This window comes from Taudactylus pleione, unplaced genomic scaffold, assembly GCF_031769625.1.
Source record: "Taudactylus pleione unplaced genomic scaffold, aTauple2 ptg000066l, whole genome shotgun sequence".
In the NCBI taxonomy this organism is placed as follows: domain Eukaryota; kingdom Metazoa; phylum Chordata; class Amphibia; order Anura; family Myobatrachidae; genus Taudactylus; species Taudactylus pleione.
Genome location: NW_028284468.1, coordinates 8,929,924 through 8,947,342, shown reverse-complemented (window position 1 = coordinate 8,947,342; position 17,419 = coordinate 8,929,924). Strand labels below are relative to the sequence as shown.

Here is a 17,419-nt window from a genome sequence, read left to right as displayed (position 1 = left end):
GATCTAGAGTTACACTGAAACACAAAGCAACTGCAATACCTCCTTCCTTATGCATGTCCACCTTATCATCAGCTGGGAACATGAGGCACTCAGCGTGAGGTGTGTGGAAGACCCGTCATACAGTATTGATCTGCTGTGATGTCATACAACATATAATGCATGCCAAGCAGCTTCTAAGTCTATAACTGGTCTCTGGGTTTCTTCATACAGTCTGTCAGGGATTAAGATAGCAGGCAGTGAATATATGTACATGTGCTTTGCTGGCTGTCAGACATATTGGGCCTGATTTAGAGGTGAACGCATTTCCGATATTTGCGCAGTTGAGAGATTATTTGCTAATGCACATGTGCGAAAAGTCCTGTAAACCCCCAACTGCACATGCGTAATCCACAGTGTACGCGGAGTCCACTGTTGTGTACGGAGGCACTGGCATTGGAACGGCGAGGCTAAACCATGGACATTGTCTCGGACGTGGCTTGAAGTGAACACAAAGGTGTCTCATCAGCGTGTTATGGGAGCGCCAAAGATGTGTCAGTGAAGGCGGCTGCATTCCCAAACACAAAGCCACAGAGGCCATGTTTAGCTGGAGTTCAGAAGGAGTTACACTGTCCACGGACATTAAAAGTGGGCGTCTCATGGCTTGTACATTCAGACGCATCCTAGTGCACAAGGGGAGGGCTGAAACTAGCATTTGCATATTACCGGCAATGTGACTCCGCAAAAATCGCAACTACGTCCACCTCTGAATGAAGGAGAACTTTATGATGATGATGACCTTGCTTCACCTTGCTACAGGAATCATTTGACGTCCTTCTATCGACCTGCTGTGAATGGACTTTAGTCATTATCATGCCCTGAGTCCATTGAAGGATGCATGATGAGGAGCATCAGCTATTCTGAGGGCATCTTATATTTAAAATTCATTGGTCTGTCAGTTTGTTTGTCTGTCCAGTTATGCATTCGGACACCCCTGCACCGATTGGGATGAAACCAACGCGAGGTGGTCCAGTCGGATCCTGGCCAGGTTTTTTTCCCTGTCACCAGGGATCACAGGCCACATGCTCGCCATGAAGGTGGTGAGCAGGGTCCTCCTGCTACAGCATGAACTCAGTGAAGGGAGAGAGAAAGAAGTGATAAACTTGGCTTCATTCCATCTGTGCATGTCTATAATAGCTGTAGTAGCTCTTATTAACCTTTGATTTAGAGCCACTGGAATTGAAAAGCAACAACAAGCTTGGAAGCTAATTTTCAACTTTCCTATGAATTTTATTCTTATATTAGCACTGTGTTAGGATAATCAGCTGTGTCCAAGAATAAATCTATCCTTCACTTGTACTGTAAGGCAGTGTTTATGCACCGTGCACATGGAGAGCAGACACAGATGACCTTGGACAGTAGGGAGGCTGCAGAAATTGAGCTCTCTGGTTAATTTGCTTTCCAGGAAAAGCCAACCTCTTTAGCATGAGAGAAACCAGTATCATTCATTTTTTATTACTGTATAAACATTAAATGTCAACGTTCTGTGATTTAACAAATGAGTCCATAAGGTCTTGTGACGTGTTATGTTTTGGTTGGATCAGTGTGACATCTGTCCAGCCCTGACCGTGCCTGCACAGATTCATCCAGCACTACAGAAGCACTCTGAGCAGTGACGAGTAACAGGCGGCTCCGATGCTATATGTCACCCTGAGGTGGTCCAGCTGTGGCTTCCCCATAGCAGCTGTGGAGTCAAGGGGTCTGGGTGACCTTTGCATTGATGAATAAGCTGTGCTAACAGGATTGGCTGGGGTGTTAGAATTGTGTTATAGTTATGTCTATGTACTTTCATATTCCCATCAAAACAATGGCCATCTATCATCCTATATGAGCCTTAGCATATTGACCTCAGTTGTGAAGCTTATACCATGTTACGTGCAATAAAATGTGACAAGCCTAATTCTGAATCACGCGCAGGTTGGAATGTGGACGAATCTTTGATTGCAGGCATCACATGCATTGCAGCGCGCATACACATCTTTGCGTATCTATGAGCGAATCTGAGTTAGGCGCATCTCTGTAGTTTCTCTCTGTCACATGTTACTGGACGGCAACTGGGAGTAAGCAAGTAAGAAAGTGCTGGGCGCGTTGTGGGCGTGTAGCTACACAATATTCTGAGTAATGCGTATGATGAGCGGATCTCTTGCACCTAGTGGCCATAACTGTGATGACAGCGCTCTGGCAGACAGAGGGCTGGGGACGGTGCAATCATAGAGATCCGTGGTACCCAGGATACGGGCGGATACTCAGATTATTTGTGGAATCAGACCCACAATCTAGCTAGAATATCATTACCAGTGTTCTCCCCAGGCTGGTTTCTGTGGGCGCATCGCCCGGCAGAAACAGCCCGCCGTCCGGCACTTTTCCCTGCTGACCTCCGCTGTGGAAAGCTGGCCTCTGAAGTGACCGGAGGCTAAAGAAACCTCTGATCGCTTCAGAGGCCAGCGTTCCTAGTGATGCACTGCGCGGGTGACGTCATGTATAACGGCAACTTTTGACTGAGAGCCAGAGGGGAAGCAGCCTGAGACCTGTCGGGCTGGAATGGTAAGGGAGATACCCCTTTTCCCGGTGCGCGCATAATTGTGAAGGCCCCCACCCGGCTACTTTTGGATGCCACCCGGCTGGAAAAAAATTCTGGGGAGAACACTGATTACTATCATCAGACACCAGAGTGAGGTATGAAATCATGATTTGTCAGACTCCAAAATTCTCATTTGTCAGACAAATGAAGTGTGTGAAGAGAGCTTATGAGGAATAATGTGTGCTAATGAGTGACATGAAACACTTATGCTTACTTACAGCTTGTCACTTCTCATACTCCCTCATTCGCCTGGACACCCAATACTCATCTCTCATCAATTGTCACTCGTGAGTAATCAGTCATCATTCATCCCTCAGAATTTCTCATTCATAACAAGTCACTCATCACAAATCATTCATCATGCATTACACATTACTACCAATATTCACTCTTCACAGGATTATGGAAAATTATGTTATTCGTTGCACTGTGATAAATGATGATATCTTAAAATGAGCATGATACAGAAGGCAGATTCCCACCAGAGTCACTCTGAAGTGCGATAGAAGTTACCTCTCACTCGGACAGATAGAATGGGTGAGAGTCACTTCTAGCTTTTTATAGCCCTACTAAGGTCTTGAAACAGATCTATGTGTAACCTGCCTGTTTTACGTTTTACTTAGCTTTATTATATGAATCAGTTGTACCTTGGCAGACTTTTGGATACAAATTATCCTAAAACCAGGGCTGTTTTCCCAGACCTATTATTATTTACATTTTTATCTCAAATCTTTAAATAACAATACTTATTTTAAAATAACTTTACACTGTAACTGGATTTTATGGCTAGGGCACACTTCAGGTAAGTTGGGTGGCATATCTATAATGGGTTTAGTTAAGACTTACTGAGCTACTGGCGGTACTGTCTTTCCAGCGATGCTTTTCGATAAATGTGTCCAACACAGGAGGTAGAAAAAAATATGGAACCTATTTATCAATGATCATATACTGCAATGCGATCTAGGTGCGATATTAGCGCCCGTGATCGTATTGCGGTATGCAATATGAGCACCGGAATGTATTAAATTGCACATGTGGGGACAGGTGCTCTGAAAGGAGCCCGTCCCTGTGATGTGTTTGGAGTGAAGTGACTGTATCAGTGGTCTCATTACTCATGTGCCAGGACTCCTACACATGAATGGTCAGCAGACCTGCATGTGTGGCCATTCCCGATAAGGGCTCCGGAAAACCCTCTCCTGGCATAGGCTACATAGGCAAAAGCTGCGGAATCTTGGTAAATCTGACAGTATCGCATCCCCCATAGAGACCTAAGGGGGTTGCGGTTGCTAACGGAAATTGAGGGATATCTGCTGCAGGGGATACATTCCGGGGACACTTAATATTTGTGGGTATCCCCTGAAAACGGGTGTTTTCGGGGAATATGCCGCAAATATTTAATGATAAATAGGCCCCTAAGGCACTGTCACTTGCTATCTTCTGCGCCAAAGTCATCGCTGGAAAAATGACATGGCCGGCAGTCAGGCGCGGGGAGAGGGGGAAGGTCGCTGCACACGTGTCCTCTCTGAGATGGAAACGCCTCTGGTGCAGGGTTAATTACTTTTTCGTTTAAAAAGTCAAATAGACACTTTCGCTAGCATGTGTTGACTTTAGCCATACAGTTCCATCCACCAAATCCCAAATATTAAAAGTAATGTGAACAGGAGAATAGGCTGAAATGAAAAACACACATGGCAGCTACTTGATAAGATACTAGCAGTTTTGCGCCACTGTTATTGCGCCTCGCGGTGCCGTATCAGGGCAATTCTGTCACCCGAGCCACAGAACTCCTTTCCCCATATGAATATGTTAAGTACAATGTTTCTAAATTGTGGGCCTGATTCAGAGCCGCTCGTAAGCGGCCGCTCGTTCGTTCCGACCGATGTTCGCACAACTGCGCATGCGTACGGATTTTAATACGCATGCGCGAACCAGTCAGTGCGGCCGAAAATCGTTTGTTCGCTAAATAGCGAATGCCTGCTATTTTGAGTGACAGGAGGAGGCGTATGTGGGTGGTAACAGGGGAAGGTGCTTGAAAACGGGGAGTGGAAATCAGAACGCAGGCATGCTTAAAGGTCAAAACGGGCGTTTTATGGGTGTGCATAATTAATACAGGAGCTTCATTGACCACGTCACTGGGTTGATTTATAGTCAGAACTGCTCGCAAGATTGTGGTAGGAAAAACCAACCACAAGAATAGCGAGCAGTTCATACGCTGTTCGATGTACTCGATTAATCTATTAAATAGCGGACATGACGTATGGTGCGAGCGGCCAGGGGGCGTCTTTTTCAAAATTACGACCGCAAGTTTTGTTCGCTCGTTAAGACATAGAGGCGTGAACAGACCGCAAAGTGCGAACGGTTCATTTGAATAGCCAGCCCTTTTTAATGAACGAGCGAGCGCAAATAGCGTCCGGCTCTGAATCAAGGCCTGTGTCTCCCTGTACTGTACACACTAATTCTGGTGTCTGTAAAAATGCTGTAGACTAGGGAAAAGTGACTGTTCTAAATGCAGCCTGAATCTATTCCATTAGCTGCAATAATCTGTTCTTTGCATAACACAGACGGGAGCTACCACAGTCCACTATTTGTACATTATTAAGAACTTCTTACTGTATTGCCAGAGCTGTACAAATGGCTGAAGTGAGCGCATATATGTCATGCGGCCTACAAAACAAGTCTCCAGCTTGCTGCAGTTAATAGCAATGGGACTGGCAAGAAGAAGAAACACATTGGAATCCTGTGAGTGCAATAATATGCTGTAAACCCTATGAACAGATGCAGCCAGGTGATATATTATAATGACACGTTACTGTCATCAAACAGTAAAAAAGTCATATAAATATCCGCTTTAGGTCTCAGAACACCAGAAGTGCAGGTTACAGAATTCCAGAGGCAAAAATATAAATCTGACACATATGGGAACCCTCTAATTTGCACAAGTTGTTTTACCTAGAACTTACGGGAAAATATCATTATGATTGCATAACTGCATCGCAAGCACCATACAGTAGCTCCCAACTGTCCACATTCAATAGTACTAGACACACCATAGTAAGTACATTGCTTTCCAACAATGGGTTTTATTCATTGATGAGTGCAACTGCAATTACGCACGCAGATGGCCGATTTTGGCGTTCTGCGCATGCGTCTGCATCGCAGTGCGCGACGGTATCACTGCGATGGCAAACACTACGCAGACCTATCATGGACCCATCGCAGAGGGATTAACAGGAAGTGAGCGTTTGGGGTGTTGGGGTGTTTGGGGTGGTCGGCGAAATGCAGGCGTGTCAGTGTGTTTGAACGCCGTTACAGGGGCGTGCATAAATTAGCCACTGTGGTGGCATACGCAGCTTGAGCTCTCACTGCGTGCAACAAGGTTAGCAATTTCTAAGTAAGGTCTGACCTTGTGCAATTGTGCGTGAGGCTACGATGGTACTCGATGTTACCGATGGTTTCGCTATTTTGCTAAGTATTACAGATGTGAGTAAGGGGAAGTGGGCGTCCTTATGTTGCGCTGCGACGGCATAGCGATTGCAAACATTAGCATATTGTCGCAGTGGGTCTGCATGCATAATTGCAGCTGCGATGGCAATAGCGATCCGTAATAAATCAGTCCCAATAACCCTAGTGTGAGTCTGTGCTTTAGGGAATACAGATTGCAAGCTCGGCTGGGGAAGGAAATTATTAAACATTCTCTGTAAAGTGAGAAGTTGACGAAGAAGAAGAATACTAAATAATAATGTGTCAGTAAATACATGTGATCTGACAGTAATTGTTTAAAATAATGGCCGGTAAAAAAAAAAAGTAAAAATTTTGTTTAATTATAGGATGATGCCAAATAAGCTATATAAAACATGGCTTTTGTGACACTGGGCCTGATTCAGAGATAGCAAAATAGGCAAAAGCCACAGGAAGCATCTTGTGTATAAAGACGCCCGCTGCCGGCTTCTGTGATCCACTGTTGCGTGCGAAGATGCAGCGTCAGGTCAACTGCGTGAACATCCTCAGGTTCTCAGGATGTCCGGTGAAATGATGCTGCCGGGGCCAGTGAAGAAAAGGGGGCTGACATGTCCCCATTTTCTGGAACGCTGCCCTGAAACGCCAGCTGTATGTTAATCATGATGCGGCTTTTGGAGCACTGCGAGCGCCATCTGCACATACGAACTGTGGCTCCTGTGCATGTGCAGATCTGCAAACTTCGAAGTTACGTACATCTCTGAATAAGGCCTCATTATGCAGATTGTCACAATTCTTTGAGAATGTATGAGTATATGTATGGCTTAGGCTATCAGGATGGCAGTGACTGCAGCTTGCAATGTATTGTTCCTTCAGATGGGAAAAGCTGGGCAGAGCTGGGTGTTCCTTACTAGATGTAATGTGCATGGACATCACTCCCTTTGAACGTCTGGAAGACTCCCAGATCACACTGCAGGACGTTTATAACCTGTCCTCTGAGAGATTCCATTGGAGAGGGAGGTCCAAGTCACAGCAATGTGATTTACATCTTCTTGGCATTGTGCACCCCCCCCCCCCCCCTCCTGAGCAAAGCCACAATTGACACCATCGCACCACGTGTGCAGGGACTGGATATGATGACGCCATTCTCTGCGGAAGGCGTCATCCCTGGGAATTGGACTGGATCCAGGAGGGTGGTCTCCAGGCCGGTTCTAGACTTTGTGGAGCTCAGGGCAAAAGTTCCCCTTGGCGCCCCACCCCCCAAAAAATAAAAACAGCAGTGTTGTTTGAAAAGGGGGTGTGGCTTCATGACACGCCCCCTATTCATCAGTGTAGGGGGCATGCCCAGCAGAAAGTGAATGTGCTGCCGCAGTGTGCTGCCATTGTCTTCTGTGGCTGCTCCCAAAATGCCATGCGCGGTGACGCCACCACCGGCAATCTGGAAGACTGGGAGGGATTGGGAACAGCAGCACAGTCCATTCACGTTATGCCACACAGTAGTACTCCTTATACAAATTATGCCACGCAGTAATGCCTCTTACACATTATGACACATAAGGTCCCTAACACATTATGCCACGCAGTAATGTCCCTTACAGCTTATGCCACACAGTAATGCCCTTTACACATGTATGCCACTCAGTAATGCCCTTTACACATTAATCTGCCACTCAGTAATGCCCTTTACACATGTATGCCACTCAGTAATGCCCTTTACACATTAATCTGCCACTCAGTAATGCCCTTTACACATTAATATGTGCTGCAGAGTCCCCCGGAGGCAGGCATAGGTGATAGCTGCAAGGAGTGTGGTGTCATAGCAACCCTATTGCTGATTGCTAAAGGGCTGCCACACTCAGTAATGCCCCCCTCTTCCCCCTATCCCTCGCCACTCTAGCGACTCAATGCTCACCTCCAGGACTCTGCATGCTGCTCCGTGTCCAAACTGCTGCTGGGCCGCTGCTCTCTCCCCTGGTCACAGTGCATGCTGCAGGCTGAGGATGCTGCATGCTGCTCCGGCTCCAAACTGCTGCTCGGCCGCTGCTCTCTGCGGCCGCTCACTCCCAGTCCCAGAATGCTATTGGTGGTAAGTCACCGCGACGCCGCTACCGCGTCGTCAAACCAATCATTCTGAGGCAGTGGGAGGGACTGGGGGATGAGGGATCTTGAGATTATGGCAGCGCTGCGGTGGGCAATAGCAGGTGGGCATCGACTAATTAGACAGCACCGGCGGAGTGACTGCGGATGCGCCCTCAGACCGCAGCGCCCCGGGCACTAGCCCTGCTCGCCGGCCCCTAGAACTGACACTGGGTGGTCTACATTTCAGGATAGTAGGCAAGTAAGGATTATGGTGAGGAGATCAGACAATTCTCCAAGAAGGGTTTTCTGCGGGGTAGGAGAGATGCATCATAATGATGAAAATCAAGTCTTCAAGCCTGTCCTATCTCATTGATCATTGAATGGGCAATGGGCAGACAATATTACCCTGTTCCTTTCATACCTCACCTCCCTATTTTCCTCTAGAGTGGCATTAAAAAAAAGACATTTCAGTAGGTGGGGACTGGCACTCATTTGGCGCAACGCAGGCTTTGTGGCTAAGCCGCGCCATGCGTCTCGACACACGTTTGTACTGAAAATGTTTCTTGTAATGCAACAAAAGTGCAACGAGTACCCTGGACAGTGACGCTGACAGTGCATGCAGCTGCTGGGTGCCTCTGGAACACTAAATTGGATAAAAATACAAAAGAATGAGGACCACATGCAGTGACCTGCTCCATGCATCCCACCACGCAGAGTTGTGCTTTATACCAATTCCATTGCAACAAAAATACTAATACTCAGTGCCCAGGACACTGTAATCAACTTTGGATGCAGTTGTGATGCAAATAAGATGCAAAATTCAGAAATAAGTATGAAAGTTCTGAGAATCCCTACCCACGGCGGAGCATCTAAATGGAGCCATGAGTCTCACACCATATAGAAAATAATCTGCACTTTTTCTGGCATGCTCTTTACAATCTCAGCCCACCACTGGCAAACAGCTTGCTGAGCATCTGCACTTCCAAAAAGTGCAATGACAAACAGTATGTATAGTGACAAACAATCACACCTGCGCAAATCTGAATGTCCTGCGTGACTTCATATTTTTGCTATTAGTACATAACCTTTACCTTACCTTTTATCTGCAAGATCTGTCTTGTTTCCAACAAGCATAATGATGACATCACTTCCTCGTTCTGTTCTGACATCATCAATCCATTTGGACGTTTGGTGGAAGGAGTTCAAATCTGGGAAGCATATGTGAATATTAGTGTGTAGCAGGTACAAGATCTTGTAGGAACATTACAAACAAAGGGCGTGATTCAGAGATGTATGCAATGGCGATTTTTTTCGCAGTATGAATGAATTTTCGCTAATACGCATGCGTCAAAGTCACACTGCGCATGCACATCAATGGTTTTGCGATCCCACAAGCACAGAAAACCCATTCGCAAAGTGAGTGGCAGGTAGTCAGCGTTTGGGGTAGGTAACGGGGGGTGGTTAGAAAAACGCAGGTGTGTCTTACCGTTTGAACGCTGTTTCATGGGCATGCATAAATTAGCCATTGCAATCTCCTACGCAGCATGAGAGCTCTCTGCGTGTCAGGAGATCCGCTTTATTTATCAACCAGCCATGCAAGGGCTGCACGGCTAGTTGATGCGCGGCAATGTTACCGTATATTTACGCAGGTATGTAACGTCGGACACAGATGAGAAGGCAGCAGTGGGCGTCCCTATGCTAAGGTGAGCTTTGCAGCTATTAGCATGTTTTCACAGCTGTGGTCTCTGAATCAGACCCAAAACCTCCTGTAGCTCTCTGTTTATACAATGGCTAGATGCCATGGCATTTACATTGCTGAGGAAGTATGCAAATGTGGCAATAGAATGTGTCACTCAGTGCAATAACATGAAGATTGGCAGAATTCTCTCATGCTATTTGCATGTAATGACTTTTGAACAAAGCATTTTGTGATGCAATACAGAAGCATTCTTTCTATTATACAGATTCAATTTATTGTGTAGATTGAAAATGCGTTTAATAGATATTTGCGTTTATGCATTTATGTCCAGGCTATAGACAGCAATAGCATCTCTGCCACCATAGACTGCACATATTAAAAACCTGCAAGTGACATGGACTGTTCTTCCCGAAGACCCTAACAGTACAAAAGGTTACCAGTAGCTTTCATAATGTCAGGCTGACTAATTAGCCTAATGCAGTTTATTCTCCTGCATACAGTGCAGCCTGGATTTGTGATCACAACTCTGAGGAATGTGATAAGAGGAGAATTTAAACATGCTAATAAGATGCTAAAGAGCTGCTAATAGCAACTGTGTATTATCTAATTGGCTGATAGTGTTTTTACTGATTTGAGAAATTAAGTTTCCCCCATGGGCATCTCAGGCTGCTAGTGACACACTGCAGTAATCAGTGCCTAGAGATAGCAGCTCCTTTTTACTGTGGAAACACAGCGAGTGATGTGCCGGACTCTCTCATAATTAATAATACATCCTACAAGACTGTCCTATTCAGATGAGTCTTCTTATCCTAGTCGCCAGCTGAATAACGATTAGCAGACCGGAGAGAGAACAGTATTAAACCTGCCAGTTTGAGTTTTCATTATTCTGAACCATTTCGGCTTTAGAATTAGCAATTTATATATACAATGTATTCCATACAATAAATATCAGCTCAACTATAATGAGTGAGCAAAAGTATTTTAAACACAGCTACTTCACTGCTTTCTCTTATAGAAACCAGTGGCAAACGCAGGATTTCTAGAGGGGGAGTTCCAAATACTTGGTTTTAGAGCGAGTATGGGCAGTCCATGAAGAGCACATAATGAATACTTATCCAGCTTTAATATGCGTCATACAAAGTATATTGTGTGTCATAATTCCAGCATATACAGCAGGGGTTCCCAACCACGGTCCTCAAGGCACACCAACAGTCCAGGTTTTAAGGATAGCCATAGTTGAGCACAGGTGACTTAATTAGTACCTTAGGGCCTGATTCAGAGCCGCTCGTAAGCGGACGCTCGTTCGCTCCAAGCGATACTCGCACGTCTGCGCATGCGTATGGGCCGTAATGCGCATGCGCCAACCAGTCAGTGCGGTCGGAAAACATGTGTTCGCAAAATTGCGAGTGCCTGCTAATTTGAGTGACATGATGAGGCGTTTGTGGGTGGTAACAGGGGAAGGTGCTTCAAAACGGGGAGTGGAGATCCGAACGCAGGCGTGCCAAACGGTCAAAACGGGCGTTTTAAGGGTGTGCATAATTAACAAAGCAGCGTCATCGACCACGTCACTTGGTTGTTTCTTAGCCTGAACTGTTTGCATGACTGCGGTAGGAAAATCCAACCACAAGCACCGCGAGCAGTTCAGACGCCTTTCGATGTACTCGATTAATCAAATAAATAGCGGAGATGACGTAGGATGCGAGCGGCCAGGCGGCGTCTTTACAAAATAGCAAGCGCATGTTTCGTTCACTCGCTCAGACATAGAGGCGTCAACAAACCGCAAAGAGCGAGCGCTCAATTTAAATAGCCGGCTCCTTTTTCTGAACGAGCGAGCGCAAATAGCGTCCGGCTCTGAATCAGGCCCTTAGTTATTTTGATTTAACCATCTATGCTTAAGCATGGATATCACTAAAACCAGGACTGTTAGTGTGCCTTGAGGACCGAGGTTGGGAATCACTGATATACAGGACCAGCGATCACAGTATGTCATTAGATGAGACAGATGTGGGCACCATTCCAGAGCATTTCAGCGAGTTTGGGAGTCTGGGGGAGCAGCAGAAGAACCTAGCACTGCCCTGGACATAGATGTACATATTGGACTCCTTATGCAATGGATAGTGTATTATTATACAGTACTAACAATTAACCCTATTGATATTGCACCCCTTACACTGCATGTCTTCCAGATCTCCTAGTTGGTGCACAGGTGTAAATTCTATTATATTAATATTTCTATTGTGGTCATGGTGTGGACTGGGGAGGGGGGATTCAAGGAAAACAAAAACAGCCCCCCCTGCACACGCTTTTGCCTATGGAAACAGTTTTAGTGCGCAGTAATGATGAATCAATAAAGTGCAGATTACACAGAAAAGAAAAGTATATAGTTTCTGATGATGTTATAGACATAAATATGACCATAACGTGATTTCTTGTATAGATCCTGTGAGGAGTGCTGCTAATAACAAGGATAGCATCATACACTCAGATATAATCCCTGAGTCAGCTCTTACATTCACTGTGAGGAGTGCTGCAATAAGAGGTAACGAGGAGGATAACTTTATATACAGACATAGAAACATAGAATGTGACGGCAGATAAGAACCACTTGGCCCATCTAGTCTGCCCCTTTTCATGTGTCCTATAGGCAACTTCAACCCTATTTACTCCTTAAGTCTCTCTTAAGGATATTCTTATGCCTATCCCAAGCGTGTTTACATTGTTCCACCGTTTTAGCTCCAACCACATCTAATGGTAGGCTATTCCACTTATCCACTACCCTTTCTGTGAAGTAAGTTGTCCTCAAATTTCCTCCGAGCCTCCCTCCCTCCAGTCTCAGTGCATGTCCTCATGTTCTTGTACATCTCTTCCTTTGAAGAATGCTTCCCTCCTGTACCTTGTTAAAACCCTTCATGTATTTGAAAGTTTCTATCATGTCCCCCCTTTCCCTTCTCTGTTCCAAACTATATATATTAAGATCTTTTTGTCTTTCTGGGTAAGTTCGGTGCTGTAGGCCATGCACCATTTTAGTTGCCCTTCTTTGTAGTGTCTCTAATTATCTATATTCTTCTGGAGATATGGCCTCCAGAACTGAACACAGTATTCTAGATGAGGCCGTACCAAGGACCTATACAGTGGTATTATTACTTCTTTCTTCCTGCTACTGATTCCTCTCCCTATGCAACCAAGCATCTGACTTGCCTTCCTCATTGCTTTGGTGCATTGCTTTCTTGCCCTCAAGTCATCTGAAATGGTAACTCCTAAATCCCTTTCCTCCTCTGTATTTCACCTCCTCTGTATGGTCACCAAGCTTCGACTTCTATAGTCACTGTGAGGAGTGCTGAAATATGAGGTAATGAGGAGAATAACATCATACTCCCGGACATGGTCACCAAGCTTCACCACCTATAGTCACTGTGAAAAGTGCTGCTATATAAGGTAACCGCGTGACCTTGCTAGTCATGAGGAGCTGCTATATGAGTAATGAAGAGGATGACATCATACAGATACAATCCCTGAGCTCCTCCTCATAGTTACTGTGAGTAGTGCTGCTATTTGAGTAATGAAGATGATAATATTAATTATACACACGGGTATGTTCATTGAGCCCTGTGAGTCCTACTGAGAGAAGAATGAATATGAATCATGTCAAACACACAGATCTGGTCACTGAGGATCGCCTTCTGTAGTCACTGTGATATTATCTCTGTAATCAAGCTCCTCCTACAGTAACTGTGATGAGCACTGGTACACAGGTTATTAAGGAACATTTTATACACACAGACATAATCACGGAGCTTTACCTCATATTCACTGTAGGGAGTGCTGCAATATGAGGTAATGAGGATGATATCATACACACCGAAATATTCCTGACCTTCTCCTCCTATAGTCACTGTGAAGAGTGCTGAAATATCTGGTAATGAAGATGACATCATACACACATATAGGGCCTCATTCAGAGGGTCGTAGGATGCAAGCGGTCATTCTGAAACAGGGCGGCCGCTTGCATCCTGAACGGCCGCCTCCATGTCGGTCGTTAGGCTGTGGGTTAACACCCACAGCTCTAACGACCACTAAGGGTGATGGTCGCGATGGTCAAGACCATCACGACCATCGGGGCTTACGACGAGACCCTAAGGTAGGGTCTCGTCAACCTTAAGCCCCAGGGAGCTTCCAGCTCTGTTTGAGCAGGAAGCTCCCCACTGACATCATTGATGATGTCAGTGTGGCCGCCCCCAAACGGCAAGTGTTCCGACAGGAGCGCCTCCGTTTGGCCGGGCACGCCCCCAGCCCGCCCAGCAAACAGAGAGCTGTCACTCAACATCGACAGCTCGCCCCGTCTGCTACGAGACCCCTAACGACAGATCACCCATCGTTAGCCGGGTCTAGCGCATTCGCACGACGGAGCCGGGTCCGTCGTGCGCATGCGCACTGGAGCTACATCGACCCGGTTGTGAGCTCGTAGAGCTTACGACCGGGTCTGAATAAGCTCCATAATCCCTTAGCTTCTTCTCCTATAGTCACTGGTAAGAGTACTGCAATATGAGGTAATGAGGATGACAACATACACACATATAGGGTCTCATTCAGACCCGGTCGCAAGCGCCGATGCGCTCCCAACCGGGTTGATGGTCTCCACAGATCATGCGCACGATGGAGCCGGCTCCGTCGTGCGCATGCGCGAGACCCGGCTAGCGACGGGCGCTCCGTCGCTAGGGGTCTCGTAGCAGACGAGGGGAGCTGTCGATGTTGAGTGACAGCTCGCCCCATTTGCTGGGCGGACCGGGGGTATGCCCGGCCAATCGAAGACGTTCCTGTTGGAACGCTTGCCATTTGGGGGCGGCCCCACTGACATCATTGATGATGTCAGTGGGGAACTTCCTGCTCAAACAGAGCAGGAAGTTCCCTGGGGCTTACGAGTGCCCAGAACCAACCTTAGGGTCTGGTCGTAAGCCCCGATGGTCGCGATGGTGGTGACCATCGCAACCATCACCCTGATCGCAAGCTAAGCTGTGGGTGGTAACCTACAGCTTAGCTTGCGACCTGGAGGCAGCACTTCAAGACAAGAAGTGCCCTGCCTCATTCAGAGTGAGCGATCGCTTCTTGCGATCAACTCTGAATGAGGGCCATAATCCCTTAGCTTCTCCTCCTATAGTCACTGTGAAGAATACTGCAATATGATGTAATGAAGATGACATCATACACACATACATGAGCTCATTCAGAGTCGGTCGTGAGCGCTGGGCGCTCACAACCGACTCAGTGTTGCCCCACAGCGCATGCGCACGACGGAGCCGGCTCCGTCATGTGCATGCATGAGACCCGGCTAATGACGGGCGCTCAGTCGTTAGGGGTCTCGTAGCAGACGGGGCGAGCTGTCGATGTTGAGTGACAGCTCGCCCCGTTTGCTGGGCGGGCCGGGGGCGTGCCCGGCCACACGGAGGCGTTCCAGTCGGGACACTTGCCGTTTGGGGGCAGCCCCACTGACATCATTGCTGATGTCAGTGAGGAACTTCCTGCTCAAACAGAGCAGGAAGCTCCCTGGGGCTTACGAGTGCCCAGACCCTACCCTAGGGCCTGGTCGTAAGCCCCGATGGTCGCGATGGTCTTGACCATCACCCATGTTGGTCGTTAGAGCTGTGGGTGTTAACCCACAGCTTAACGATCGACAAGGAGGTGGCTGTTCAGGATGCAAGCGGCCGCCCTGATTCAGAGCGACCGCTTGCATCTAACGAACGCCTCTGCATGAGGCCCATAATCCCTTAGTTTCTCTGAATGAAGCCCATAATCCCTTCATAGTCACTGTGAAGAGTACTGCAATATGAGGTAATGAAGATGACATCATACACACATATAATCCCTTATCTTCTCCTCCTATAGTCACTGTGAAGAGTACTGCAATATGAGGTAATGAAGATGACATCATACACACATATAATCCCTTAACTTTTCCTCCTATAGTCACTGTGAAGAGTACTGAAATATGAGGTAATGAAAGTGACATCATACACACATATAGGCCCTCATTCAGAGCCGTACGCTCTGAGCAGAGCGCACGCTCTGAATGAGGGCCGGGCTCCATTTTCATGGAGCGTCCTCCTGGACGCTCGTATAGCTGTGGGTCACCACCCACAGGCTATACGAGCGTGCATTGTGATGGCCGCGATGGTCGAGACCATCGCGACCATCGAAATTGCGAGTCGGAGCCTGCGGTTGAGGTTTTCAACCGCAAGCTCCGGAGTGATTTTGCCTCTATCAGAGCCAAAATCACTCCCACTGACATCACTAGTGATGTCAGTGGGCCGGCTTCTGACGGGAGGCGTTCCCGTGGGAACGCCCCCGTCAGGGAGGCACGCCCCCGGCACGCCCACCAAAGGGGGCGTGCTGTCAATCAACATTGACAGCACGCCCCCTTTGATCGGACACAACGAGCGAAGGACTTTCCTTCGCTCGTCGCGTCTGGCGCATGCGCACGACGGAGCTCCCTCCGTCGTGCACATGCTCAGTCCATAACATCGACCCACTTGCGAGCGGACAGCCGCTCGCGAGTGGGTCTGAATCAGGCCCTTAATCCCTTAACTTCTCCTCCTATAGTCACTGTGAAGAGTACTGAAATATGAGGTAATGAAGGTGACATCATACACACATATAGAGGGGTATTCAATATGAAACGTTAACTTCACTGTCGAAGTTAACGTTTCATATCGGAGTTTTTACCTGCGTTAAAGTATCGTGTGCGCTCCCGCTTATCCCCGTATTCAATATAAAATTAACGAAAACGGGAAACTCCGAAGTTGGATTTGCGTAAAGTTACGAATTTTTCCTTAAAAAAATTGTAAGACCCCCCTAAAGTTGTAAAAACATGGGGGATCACTATGGGTACCCCCGTTTTAGCCTTTAATTGAAAGTCGGGGATTTAAATAGCCGCAGCAGGTGTTTTTTTTCCGACATTGAAGAAGTGATGCAGAAGAGCACTTAGGTTATTTTTTTTCGTTTTTTTAAATGGTCCCATCAAATTTGGGGTACATGAAAATGGGTACTAGCATATTTTTATGTCCCTAAAGTAAGTTTTTAAAAATTCTGCATTTGTGCACCTGCCGCTATAATTCTATTCTTCAAAACACCTGCCGCATACTTGCAGAATAGCACTGAACCTATTTCCCTATTCTTAAACAATTTTTTCCCATTTTTTTTTTTCACCCCAATTTTTTAATTATTTTTTTGGGGTGTCCCTATTTTTTTTTTTTTACTTTTTTTGACACAGTTCTTTTTTAAATGTCATCCCCAGGGGTGCAGGCTATTTTTTTTTAAGCCTGCACCCCTAAACTCCAATTCTGCACTTTTTTTCGACACCTATTCAATGGTGAAAAGTTATCCCCGTTTTTTATCAAAGACTTTTCAAAACTGCGATAAGTCTTTGAAATTGAATACGGTGTAAAAGTCAAACCTGCGATAATGACGTCAAAAGTGCGATATTAACGCAAAAACAATGTTATCGCTCCCATATTGAATACCCCTGATCCCTTATCTTTTCCTCCTATAGTCACTGTGAAGAGTGCTGGAATATG

The 17,419-nt window shown here is 46.5% G+C and overlaps 1 protein-coding gene across 1 annotated transcript in view; it reads right to left on the bottom strand.

The window, feature by feature from the left end:
• Positions 1-17,419, bottom strand: part of RAB6B (RAB6B, member RAS oncogene family) — a 47,003-nt gene that overhangs the window by 10,712 nt on the left and 18,872 nt on the right. Inside the window, exon 5 of the mRNA XM_088466849.1 lies at positions 9,249-9,360. Coding sequence (XP_088322975.1) covers positions 9,249-9,360 — 112 coding nt within the window. The remainder of the gene's footprint in view (positions 1-9,248; positions 9,361-17,419) is intronic.